At 45.7% G+C, this 12,894-nt stretch overlaps 1 protein-coding gene across 1 annotated transcript; it reads right to left on the reverse strand.

Annotated features, from left to right (window-relative positions):
* Nucleotides 1–3,516: 3,516 nt before the first annotated feature.
* LOC309536221 (hemojuvelin-like) lies at nt 3,517–12,678 on the reverse strand. The gene is made up of 3 exons (XM_082230224.1): nt 12,512–12,678; nt 8,654–9,156; nt 3,517–6,048 (listed from the first exon to the last, which is right to left on the reverse strand). The coding sequence occupies exons 1-3, from the start codon at nt 12,603–12,605 to the stop codon at nt 5,431–5,433; spliced, it is 1,215 nt and encodes a 404-aa protein (XP_082086350.1). The 5' UTR covers nt 12,606–12,678; the 3' UTR covers nt 3,517–5,430.
* Between the last annotated feature and the right edge of the window lie 216 nt (nt 12,679–12,894).

A 12,894-nucleotide genomic window follows, 5' to 3' on the forward strand; every position in this document is an offset into this window, starting at 1 on the left:
TGGACTAGATGACCCTTGTGGATCCCTCACAACTTTACAATTCTACAATTCTATGATGATTTGATACACTGTGCCCACTCTTCTTCACAGACACACTGGAGACCACCTAAACAAAGCTCATGGATCACTGATGGGCCTTGGACCACAGTTTGGGAAACTTAGCTGTAGATCGCATTACATTAAAAAAAATATGGAGGCTACACATTTTGAGTGAATAAAACTGTTTCCTAAAAAGCATTCCACACTCATCCCAGAATAGAAAATATGTCGTAGGTATGTGGTTTTTTTCATGTTCACTGTCTGGGAACCTCCCTTTAAGGCGTCCAAGTACAGAGGCTAACACCAAATTTCCAACCAGTCATACAGCAATGCAATACTGGACATAGACTCTGCGAGAGCAGTGCCATTAAGACGCAGACTGTAGAGGCAAAAGATATATCACCTTAGCTGTTCAACCTCAAAGCAATCTCTCATGCAACCACAGTCCTTGAAATACAACTTTAAAAAAGGTAAAGGTAAAGGACCCCTGAAAGTTAAGTCCAGTCGCAGACGACTCTAGGGTTGCGGCGCTCATCTCGCTTTATTGGCCGAGGGAGCCAGCGTACAGCTTCTGGGTCATGTGGCCAGCAGGACTAAGCTGCTTCTGGCGAGCCAGAGCAGCGCACGGAAACGCCGTTTACCTTCCCGTCGGAGCGGTACCTATTTATCTACTTGCACTTGACATGGTTTCGAACTGCTGGGTTGGCAGGAGCAGGGACAGAGCAACGGGAGCTCACCCTGTCGTGGGGATTCGAACCGCCGACCTTCCGATCAGCAAGTCCTAGGCTCTGTGGTTTAGACCCATGAAATACAACTTACTCAACCCATTTCACTGTCCTTGCCAGAACCCTCCCTGTATCTTATTGCATTCTGGCGTTTCTGACACTGACAAGACCGAAATTCCATGTCATCCTTTTTCATTCTTCATTCTGCAACATTATCTATGGTTCCCCAGAAACACCATAAAGCCCGCCCTCCTCCAACGCCAGCTCCATGCATTTTGTCTCCCAAAATACGGTGCGAAAACAGATCACAATATCACAATGGAGGCGGGGACAGGGTAATTACAAATGTCCGGTGACACCTGTCAGAGCAGCTCCCGAACGCAGCGCGATATATTTTTCTCCGAATTCCATTTAGCAGCAAGGGGAGCGTTAAATCTGTAATTTCACACGAAAGGCCTTGATCATATCCAAATATCGTGTTTGAACAGGGCTTCTAAATTGCCCTCTCAAGCTGCTACATTTGTTCAGCAAAGGTCACCTGGTGGCGGAGACGTCTCATTTCTCTGGATTTAACAAAGTCAGAAATTAATCTGTCAACCGAGTTAGAACGGGAGAGGGCTGGAAATAATAGTAATATAAAACACGCACACGCAAACACACAAAGGGGAGAAAGGGCGAATGCACAAGCCTTCAATCTCGCAGCAAATTCAGCTCCTGGGGCATGCCAGCAATTGGTATTCAGAAGTACAGTATTTATGCCTCCAGTTTGGTGTTGTGGTTGCAGCACCAAACTGGAACCTGGGAGAGACTTCCCAGAGGCTTTGAATCTCAACTCAGCCATGCAGCTCGCTGGGTGACCTTGAGGCAGTCACTGACTCTCAGCCTAACCTACCTCGCAGGCTTGTTGTATTAACTTCTTCTTCTTTGGCGATCCCTCATAGCCGAGTAAGATTGTCTTCCATAAACATGGTTTTAACAATGAGTCCGTAAGTGACCGTGGAGGCCAATTCTGGATCCACATGTCCTTCCACAGTGGGAACATTGTTTTCCAGGCAGGAGTTGATCACGGTGTGGATTTGCCAGGTGTGCCTTCCTCCTAGCACATTTCTCCCTTGCATCCCGAGTTCAAGCGCCTTCAAAGTCCATATAACATAAAAAAATTCACTCCAGTTCTTCTTCTTCTTCTTTGGCGACGATCCCTCGTAGCCGAGTAAGATTGTTTTCCATAAACACGGTTTTAACAGTGACTGTGGAGGCCAGTTCTGGATCCACACGTCCTTCCACAGTGGGGACATTGGTTTCCAGGCGAGAGTTGATCAAGGTGTGGATTTGTCAAGCGTGCCTTCCTCTTGTGTCCTGAGTTCGAGTGTCTTCAAAGCCCATGACACCTTTGGTCAAGGCTGTTCTCCAACTGGAGCACTCGCAGGCCCAATTGTTGGTGTTTATACTACATTTTTTTAGATTTGCCTTGAGACAGTCTTTAAACCTCTTTTGTTGACCACCAGCATTACGCTTTCCATTTTTAAGTTCAGAAGAGTTGCTTTGGAAGGCGATAATCAGGCATCCACACAGCCTAACATACCTGGCAGCGTTGTTGTAGGGTATTGGCTCCCAGTACGTTTCCGAGCACAATTCAAAGTGTTGGTGCTGACCTTTAAAGCCCTAAACAGCCCAGTATACCTGAAGGAGCATCTCCATCCCCATCGTTCTGCCCGGACACTGATGTCCAGCTCTGAGGGCCTTCTGGCGGTTCCCTCACTGTGAGAAGCCAAGTTACAGGGAACCAGGCACAGGGCCTTCTCAGTGGTGGCACCTGCCCTGTGGAAAGCCCTCCCACCAGATGTCAAAGAGAAGAACAACTACCAAACTTTTAGAAGACATCTGAAGGCAGCCCTGTTTAGGGAAGCTTCGAATGCTTGATTGACTACTGTATTTTACTACTTGAAAGCCGCCCAGAGTGGCTGGGGAGGCCCAGCCAGATGGGCGGGGTATAAATAATTTATTATTATTATTATTATTATTATTATTATTATTATTATTATTATTATTATTATTAACTGAGGAACAGGAGAGCCAGCTGTGCCACCTTGAACTCCTTGGAGGATTTGAATGCAATGAAGATATAAACAGTGGAGGCAGAGTATAGCCCTCTCCTCCTCCAGGACTTTATCTAATACTCTTTTAAAGCCATCCAAGTTGGTGGTCATCACTGCAGGAGTTGGTGGGAGGGAGTTCCATAGTTTAACAATGTGTTGTGTGAAGAAGTTCATTAATTTCCTAGTCCCAAATCCTCCATCATTCAGCTTCATTGGACGTCCACAAGTCCTGGTGTCACTATTTATTTTTATTTATTTATTTATTATTATTATTATTATTATTATTATTATTATTATTATTATTATTATTATTATTTGTATCCTGCCCTACACCCACAGGTCTCAAGGCAGTACACAAGATAAAATCACAACATAAAATCGCAAAATACATAATCAAAAGAAAAAGGAAAACAAGAGAAGGTGGAAAACTTTCCCCTCTCCCCCCTTCCTCCACTCTGTGCTTTCCCCAAAATTGTGGCCCGGTCGTTTTATGAGATAGTAATGGCAGAAGTGTAGAAATTATTTTGTTTTTCGAGTCTGTATCTTTTGTGCTTTATCTCATTTTATCTTACCGTATGCCACTTTGATGGCTCCTGGCTGTGAAGCAGTTTATGAATCTGTAAAATAAATAATAAAGCGCGACGAGAGACGAGGCCTTCAGAATTAAATTATTTTAATGTCAAACCCTTTGCAGAACAATACAGATCAGCATGCGTGGAGTTCAGAAGCTGAAACTGACGGGAACCGAGTCCGGTTTCTGAGGCAGAGACATGGAGGGGAAGAACAGAGACTTGGTTCATCACAGACCCTCCTCCATTTCCCATCGCTCTGAGTTTTCCTTTCTGGTGCTGAGAAATGTAAGATTCCCCCCTTTCAGTACCTGGGAAGGTACTACAGCTTTAAGCTGTAGCAGCCCTTTCCAGCCTCCAGAGATTTATGCCCCATTCCCACCATCCATCCAAAGCATCATATCACGACTGCCGCCGAATAATCCTGGGAGCTGCAGTTTGCTAAGCGTGCTGGGAATTGTTAGGCAACCCCCTAGCCCCCTCCCAGTGCTACAATTCCCACAGTAACCGATGGAGAGAGAGATTGGTGGTTAAACAACTCGGGGAATTGTAGCTCCGCAAGGGGAAGGTCTCCAAACTCTTCTCAGCAATCTTAACAAACTACACCTCCCACGAGGTGTAGCCAGGGCTGCTTGCAGTGATATTGTGGGGCTTTAAATGGGTGGTTTAAATGGGGTCTTAGGCAACAGTGAACACCAGTTACTCTAAAATCAGCTACTAAAGCACTGCTCCACAGCAAGCGTTCCATGGGGCTCGCACAAGCAGCCTCCGTGGGAAAGGGTGACCACTAAGCGATACAACTATCAAACGAAACGTCATCAACTTTAATATATTAAATATGCGAACTTTTTCGTTGACATGCTTTAAGTCAACCATAAGATTCTCCCAGCTCTCTGAAGAAGTGCTGTCTCTCCAGCCTTAACAGAACCATCGCAGTGCATCAATTAAACCTCACTCTCCAGATCCCGGATCATGCAAAGTGATCGGATTTACCTGAAAACAAACGGACAGACTTTGGGGGAAGGGCAGGGTTCGTTTGGGACTTGATGAGTTGAGGGTCCACGCCTTCCAAGTTATGGCATCGAAGTATCCCTTGCAGGGAATATCTCTTGCCCTCCAGATCCTGTTAGACCAACATCCCATTGGCCACAAGCGCCCCACCCCTGCCTTCGATATTTGAGGAGTTTCTGGTTTCATGTTTGGTTAGGAATAACTCCTGGCAGATACTCAGGCCCAGAGTAGTTTACCCAAAACACTGACACAGGGAGGGGGGCTTAAAGTGACCAGCATTTGTGTGAGAGAGATTTGCATAGCAAGCTATGGGTCACCAGTTTTCAGAAGGAATTAAATAACCCATAATTGTTTTTTGGGAGGAAGTGTTTCCAAGGAATGACAACTTACAGTGTTGGGTAGATTGCCATGGTTTCTAAGGTTACCTGAGGATGCCCAGCACTTGTTGCTGTTTCTCCCAACCCATCCTCCCTAAAAAAATAAAATAAAAGGTACATGCTCCGAGAGTCCAACTTTCATTGTTTCAGCCCAGTTCCTGAAACTTATCAGTTGCTACTCCACACTTGCTTGTCTTCAGCCTCAGAGTCATCAGCGTTTCAACCAGTGAGGTGCCAACATTTTGTTTCCAGGAGAGCAGGGCTCATGATCGCCACTTTCACAGGAATGCATGGGAACCGAAGTTTCCCATGCATCCTGTGCAAAAAAAATTTAATTCCGGGATCCATGGGAAACTAGAATTCCCATGGATCCCAGTGGCAACGGATGCTCCAAAGGATGCCACAAAGCACCCAGGCCTTAAGGAGGTGGTCTGCAAGACACAAAGAGGATAGCAAGGACTAGCGGGAGAGCTTTCCCAGGGGCACCAACATTCCAACATGAGCTGGGGGAGCCCACTCCTCAATTCTTCTAAGGCCCTGGCTTTGCTTGCTGAAGCCTTTATGAGAAGCCCGCCACATCTCCTGATCCGTTGGCATTACAGAATATAAATAGTCACCAATAAAAGTGCATGCGACAGACTAAAATGACGGACGTGAAAATGAGGAGAGGCGAGCTGCAGGGGGGCATGGCCCTGTCGGTATGGAAGATGTGGAGTTTCTTGACATCCGGGTGGTACGCTTCGCCGTCTTCCAGCGCCCCGCGGGCAGCCAGAATGAAGCTGGCATCCCCCGAAGTCGCCACGTCAAAGACACAAGCCTGGAAGTAGACATCTTCAACGGGCAGCTTCTCCTTGCACAGCAGACGGGCCTTCTCGAGGGCACCGCTGCCGTCGCCCTTGCTTCGAGAGATGCGCTGGCTGGGCGGGCAACCTCCCACGCAGAGCTGCAAATCTTGCTCGTCCGTGAAGGAGAGAGCCACCTCCTCGGCCGCCCGGATGGAGAAGGACAGCTGCCTGCCCGTCTGGCGCACGGCAATTGTGGTGCCAACGTGCGCTGCTCGGATCTCCACATGGCGCCCAGGCGTGCGCTCGTAGATGACCAGGCTGCTACCCCCGGGCCTCGCTCCACCATTCACGGAACCATCCACAAAAGACACTGGCAGGTTGTCTATTTCCGCTTGGTAGACCTTCTCGTCGATGCACTCCTTCATGTTCTTAAAAATGATGGTGAGCTGAAAAGAACAGAGATCTTAAAAGCTTAAAGGTAAAGGGACCCCTGACCATTAGGTCCAGTCGTGGCCGACTCTGGGGTTGCAGCATTCATCTCGCTTTACTGGCCGAGGGAGCCGGCTACAGCTTCCGGGTCATGTGGCCTGCATGACTAAGCTGCTTCTGGCAAACCAAAGCAGCGCACGGAAACGCCGTTTACCTTCCCGCCAGAGTGGTACCTATTTATCTACTTGCACTTTGATGTGCTTTCGAACTGCTAGGTGGGCAGGAGCAGGGACCGAACAACAGGAGCTCACCCCGTCGTGGGGATTCAAACCACTGACCTTCTGATCGGCAAGTCCTAGGCTCTGTGGTTTAACCCACAGCGCCACCCGCACTTGAAAGCTTAAAGCGCAGCAAAAGGGAAACCCCAGGCATCTGAGGACCCTCGAGACCTGTTTATTCTGAAGAAGGATGCAGGACTGCTGTCCACCAGAAGGTATTGGAGAAGCAAAAGCAGGAAGAAATTGGCTTCTGGGTGCAAACCCACCCTTGCCTCACAGTTGCTCACCACTTTTCCGGATCCCTCTATTATCAGAAGTAGCCCAGATAGTGTCTTGCCTTCTTCAAATTTACTGGCTTGTCTTTAACCAGATCTGTCCCCAAATTTTGTTTTGGGGGAAGCAGGGCTTGCAATCTACATCGTCACGGGGATCCATGGGAGTTGTGGTTTCCAATGGCTCCCATGCCAACTGTTTGACCAGGGAAGCATGGGAAATCACACTTCCCGTGGATCCCAGTGTGCTCCTGCAGGTGGAGAACTTGCTGTCCTCCAGTTGTTGCTGGACCACAACTACCAACATCCCTGACCATAGGCTATGCTGGCTGTTGGGGTGGTTGGGAGATGGTGTAAGGTCGTTGGTTAGCCACTCCTGCTACAGATGATTTCCAGTCCGATTCAAGCTATGAATTAAGGTGGAAGTATCTGGGGCTAACTTTGAAGGTGACTCAGAAACTACAACTAATCCAGAAGGTGGAAGCTAGGCTGGAGACTGGGAGCAGCCACTGGGACCGCATAACACCGGTCCTGAAAGACCTACGTTGGCTCCCATGATGTTTCAGAGCACAATTCAAAGTGTTGGTGCTGACCTTCAAAGCCCTAAACCAGGAGTAGGCAACCGAAGACCCAGGGGCCGGATCCGGCCCAATCGCCTTCTCAATCCGGCCCGTGGACGGTCCGGGGATCAGCGTGTTTTGACATGAGTAGAATGTGTGATTTTATTTTAAATGCATCTCTGGGTTATTTGTGGGGCATAGGAATTCGCTCATTTTTTTTTTCAAAATATAGTCCGGCCCACCACAAGGTCTGAGGGACAGTGGCTGAAAAAGGTTGCTGACCCCTGCCCTAAACAGCCTCAGCCCCGTATACCTGAAGGAGCGTCTCCACCCCCATCACTTAGTCTGGACACTGAGCTCCAGCTCCGAGGGCCTTCTGGAGGTTCCCTCACTGGGAGATGTGAGGTTACAGGGAACCAGGCAGAAGGCTTTCTCAGCAGTGATGCCCACCTTGTAGAACGCTTTCCCAACAGATGGCAATAATAATAATAATAATAACAACAACAATAATAAAAATAAAAAAATTCCTTCCTGTAGCACCTTAAAGACCAACTAAGTTAGTTCTTGGTATAAGCTTTCGTGTGCATGCACACTTCTTCAGATACACAGTGTGTATCTGAAGTGTGCATGCACACGAAAGCTTATACCAAGAACTAACTTAGTTGGTCTTTAAGGTGCTACAGGAAGGAATTTTTTTATTTTGACTATGGCAGACCAACACGGCTACCTATCTGTAACAACAACAACAATAATAATAATTTACTATTTATACCCGGCCCATCTACACAACGTTCTGAAGACATCTGAAGGCAGGCCTGTATTGGGAAGTTTTTAATGTCAAGTATTGTATTGTATTGTATTGTATTGTATTGTATTGTATTGTATTGTAGTATTGTATTGTATTGTATTGTATTGTATTGTATTGTATTGTATTGTATTGTATTGTATTAGAAATACATACCCTGCCACTTTGGGCGGCTTCCAACAAGAGAAAAACACAATAAAATATCAAACGGAAAAAACTTCCCTAAACAGGGCTGCCTTCAGATTCTGTTGAAAGCCACCCAGACATTTATTATTTATTTATTTTATTATTATTATTATTATTATTATTATTATTATTATTATTATTACAGTGGTACCTCTGGCTGCGAACGGGATCCATTCCGGAGCCCCGTTCACATCCTGAGTAGAATGCAACCCGCAACTGTGCATCTTCGTGTGCACGGGTCGCGATTCACCACTTCTGCACATGCGCATGACTTCATTTTGGGCGTCTGTGCATACACGAGCGGCGAAACCCGGAAGTAACGCGTTCCGTTACTTCCGGGTTGCTGCGGAGCGTAACCTGAAAACGCTCAACCTGAAGCATATTTAACCCGAGGTAGGACTGTACTAGGGACCCAACATGATGCCCTCAATAGATACTGTGGGACTACATCGCCCTCTTGAACCGCCGGCACAAGCCAATCAAAAAGCTGATGAGCAGCTTTTCGAAGTATTAGTTGTTACCTTGCTGATGACGGTAGCATTTGACCCTTTCACGACAGGAGAGCTGGTGGCCTGCACATACAGGTAGTTGTTGTCCAGGAGCGGCCAGGAACCCTCCACTTGGCAGGTGTGGAACTGGTCCCTGAAGGTGCGCACGTGGGGATCCCCAAAGGCGGCGCAGTGCTGGTACGCGGGGGCCTGCCCGTGCTTGCGGGCAAAGCTCTTCTCGTAGTCGCAGATGTCCAGGGACGCGAAGCCCTGGTGGTCTGGTGGCGGCTGGGGCGGCTGGGGCAAGGAAGTGGGTCCTTCCCTGGAGCAGTTGTTCTGAATCATTAGGTCTTCGATGCCGTACACAGCAGAGTGGTACGCCAGATTCCCGCGGCAGGTGCGGGCCGTCCGGCGTGTGCAGCTGGAGTAGGCGCGCAAAGCGTTGCAGCGAGCGGCCGTCGCGTCCGAGTCGTCCAGGTTCTCTGTGGCAGCCAGATACTGGGAGTTGCAGCGCAAGATCTTGCACTGTGAGTCAGCTGCACGATGGAGGGGGCAGGGGGGGAGAAGAAAATCAGTGCCACATCATCACAACCTTCTTCGCTCTACCTGCCAACAATCTCCTCCCCAATTTCACTGGGAAATGAAATGAAATGGATGTTTAAAATAAAGTTTGTAAGATGCTGTTTCTTTTTCAAACAATTCCAGTAATTAAGGGAGTAACACAATTTAATGATTGGCAAAAAACACTATCAAAATTCATCTGGCAGGGAAAGAGGCCAAGAATCAAATTTCAACTGTTAACGGATCAGAAAGAAAGAGGGGGGTTCACGTTTCCAAATCTAAAATTGTATTATGAAGCATCCTGTTTATGTTGGATCAAAGAATGGGTCACATTAGAAAATACGGATTTATTGGACTTAGAAGGTTTCAACAACAGATATGGCTGGCATTCTTATTTATGGCTCAATAAGGTTAAGGTTCATAAAGGTTTCTTGAATCATATCTTTAGAGGTGCCTTATAGGAAGTTTGGGGGGGGGGGAATAAAAAAATATTAGACAGGAAAATACCCTGATGGATCTCACTGATAGATATACTAACAATTAAAAAATTGAATATGGAAGCAAAAAGATTAACTTATGACGAAATTTTAGTAAAAACGGAGAGAGGCTGGAAAATTAAAACATATGAGGAATTAAAAAATAATTTGACAGGGTGGATACAATATCATCAAGTAAATGTGCTGGATGGAACGAAGATAAAAAATTAGGATTTAGTGAGATAAAATCTCAACATCAAACAGAAATTTTGGAAGGGAAAACAAAACTCTTATCGAAGATGTATAATGTTTTACTGGAATGGGACACCAAAGATGAGGAAATTAAGGAGGTGATGGTAAAGTGGGCAATTGACCTGGGTTATAATATAGATTATGATAAATGGGTGAATTTATGGAATAAGGGTATGAAATTTACGGCATGTTCCACACTAAGGGAGAACCTAGAAAAAATGATGTACAGGTGGTATGTTACGCCAGTTAAATTAGTAAAAATGTATAAAACGGGAGACAAGGCTTGTTGGAAATGTGAAAGCAAAGAAGGAGACATATCATATGTGGTGGACATGCGAGAGAATGAAAAGATTCTGGGAACTAATATATAATGAATATATATATATTATGAAGAAACTGCAAAAGATAAGAAACAATAAGAAAACCGAAACTGGGAAGGAGGGAAGTCAAGGCATGATATAACACAAGTAGATAAGCTGGCAATATGTATAGTTGAAAAGAATGTTTTATTTAAGTTTTTTATGTATTGCACTTTTATGTTGTCTGGTTTATTTTTCTTTAGTTTTTTCGTTTTTGGAAAACCTAATAAAAATCATTTTAAAAAAATAAAAAATAAAGTTTGTAAAAAAACCAAAAAGAAAAACCAGAAGCTTTTCTCTTGGGATTTACAGGGACAGAACTACCTAACTGTATAGAAACTTATTCATGTCGTTGAATTGACATGTATAGTATGTAATTGTAAAAAAACAATAAAGATCATCTTTAAAAAGGAAAAAAGAATTCATGTATGCGACTACAGCAGCAAGAATGTTACTTGTCCAACAACGGAAGGAAGAAGTAGTTCTAGCAAGGGAAGAATGGATACAAAAACTTGTGGAATACAGTCATACCTCGGGTTACAGACGCTTCGGGTTGCGCGGTTTTGGGTTGCACATCACGCCAAACCCAGAAGTACTGGAATGGTTACTTCCAGGTTTCAGCGCTTGCACATGCACAGAAGCGCTAAATCGTGCTTTGTGCATGCGCAGAAGACCAAATCACGATCCGCGTGTGTGCAGACACGCGGGTTGCAGGTTGCGAACGCTGTGGGTTGCAAATGTGCCTCCCTCTCGGATCACGTTCACAACCCAAGCGTCCACTGTATGCAGAAATGGCGAAGCTTAACGGAAGAATAAGAAACCAAGAAAACAAACTTTTTAATAAAAGAATGGAAATGGTTTATTGGATATTTATAGATAAATTGTAAATGGATAAAAACATTGGCAGGATTATTGTAACAACCTGCAGTTTCATAGGAGTATATATTTAAAGAAGATGAATATATGAGCAAATTAAGTTAATTTGGATATGCAGAATATATTAAAAATAAATTTAAGGAACTGCAGAAAGAGGGGGAAGGAAGTGAAGTTTTGAAATGTCAACATGATTGTAAAATCAGTGAAATGCATAAATCTGAAAAGTACCAAAAAAAACACAACAAACTCTCCTCCCCAAGGTTAGACTCCCCCTCTTCAGCCACAGGATTGTATTCTACATCTATGAAACACGAAATGATGTGGTAACGTTCTTAAGCATGAAATACGGCAATGGTTTGGCCTGAGGTTGGGTGGGTGATCTCTGGGCATGTACAGAGTAATATTCTTTCACCATTAAGCAGCTGTAGCCCGCCACCAGACTTCTGGGATTGAGAAGCAGGGAACGGCCTCGGTCCAGTATACCTGAAGGAGCGTCTCCACCCCCATCGTTCTGCCTGGACATAGAGGTCCAGCTCCGAGGGCCTTCTGGCGGTTCCCTCGCTGCAAGAAGCCAAGTACAGGGAACCAGGCAGAGGGCCTCCTTGGTGGTGGCGCCCGCCCTGTGGAATGCCCTCCCACCAGATGTCAAAGAGAAAAATAACTACCAAACGTTTAGAAGAAGCTTTGAATGTTTAGTAGGCTACTGTATTTTAGTGTTTTGTTGGAAGCCACCCAAAGTATAGACTGGAAAGAGAAGCTGCTGAATTGCAACACATTACCAAACTTAAAACCATGGAGAGACCTGGTATGAACAAAGACATTGGATTCTTATCTCATTATACATGACTAAGCCATTTCTCACCTTCTCACCCCTTGCCTTTTCCTGTAAGACCTTTTACAGTCGTTAAGAGTCGTCAGCAGGCTCATCTCAGCTATCTGCCAATCTCCCATTCCCACCACCCTTCTGAGTAATACCCCTCCCCACCTTCTCACTATATAGAAGGATCTGGCAACTTCTGTTTCAGTGTATCTGAAGAAGTTTGCATGCACACGAAAGCTCATACCAAGAACTAACTTAGTTGGTCTTTAAGATGCTACTGGAAGGAATTTTTTTTATTTTGACTATGGCAGACCAACACGGCTACCTATCTGTAACTATTATTATTATTATGTTCAAGATGGCATTTTTAGGCACACTTACTCAGAGGACCTTGCGCCCGAGTAGACCTGCTTACAACTGAGGATACAAAGGGGCCCTCCCAAGCCAAGCCCCTTCCTCCCTTCCTCCCTTCCTTCCTTCCTTCTTTTCCATGCCCACCAAAGCTGCAACTTTCTCTGACGAATGACCCAAGTGCCAAGCCCCTTACCGTGTCTGCAGAACAGGAGGAGGATGAACACTTTAATGATGGCACCAGCATTTGCTGGGCACAGAGGCCTCTGGCAGCAGGCAGATCCCCGCATCCTGATCCATTCACAGATGACGCACAATGGTCACCCAAACCTCTCCTCACCGTTCTCCTCCCATGCTGGTTCACTGGAAGGAAAGAACAGTCAAGAGATCTACAGCCCATAAATTGGCAAGGTCCCATCCTGCGTGTACTCTGCGCTCCTGTATGCATGGTCCAGATCCCACTGACTCTTTTCCCTTTAAACAATAACCCAAAAAACCAAGTCACTTGCTGTCACGGTGAATGTTGCTTCCCCCCACCCCACAAAGTTTTGTGACAATAGTTTCTGACGTCTTGGAAAC

The sequence above is a fragment of the Podarcis vaucheri genome (genome assembly GCF_965113315.1).
Source record: "Podarcis vaucheri genome assembly, chromosome: 1".
Taxonomy (NCBI): domain Eukaryota; kingdom Metazoa; phylum Chordata; class Lepidosauria; order Squamata; family Lacertidae; genus Podarcis; species Podarcis vaucheri.

What these genes read in the sequence shown, in the direction of transcription:
- LOC309536221 (XM_082230224.1), bottom strand. Translation starts at nt 12,605, where the DNA reads ATGCGGGGATCTGCCTGCTGCCAGAGGCCTCTGTGCCCAGCAAATGCT. An exon ending in CCTCCTGTTCTGCAGACACG is followed by an intron (nt 9,157 to 12,511) that starts GTAAGGGGCTTG and finishes TCCATCGTGCAG; the next exon opens with CTGACTCACAGTGCAAGATC. An exon ending in ATGCTACCGTCATCAGCAAG is followed by an intron (nt 6,049 to 8,653) that starts GTAACAACTAAT and finishes TGTTCTTTTCAG; the next exon opens with CTCACCATCATTTTTAAGAA.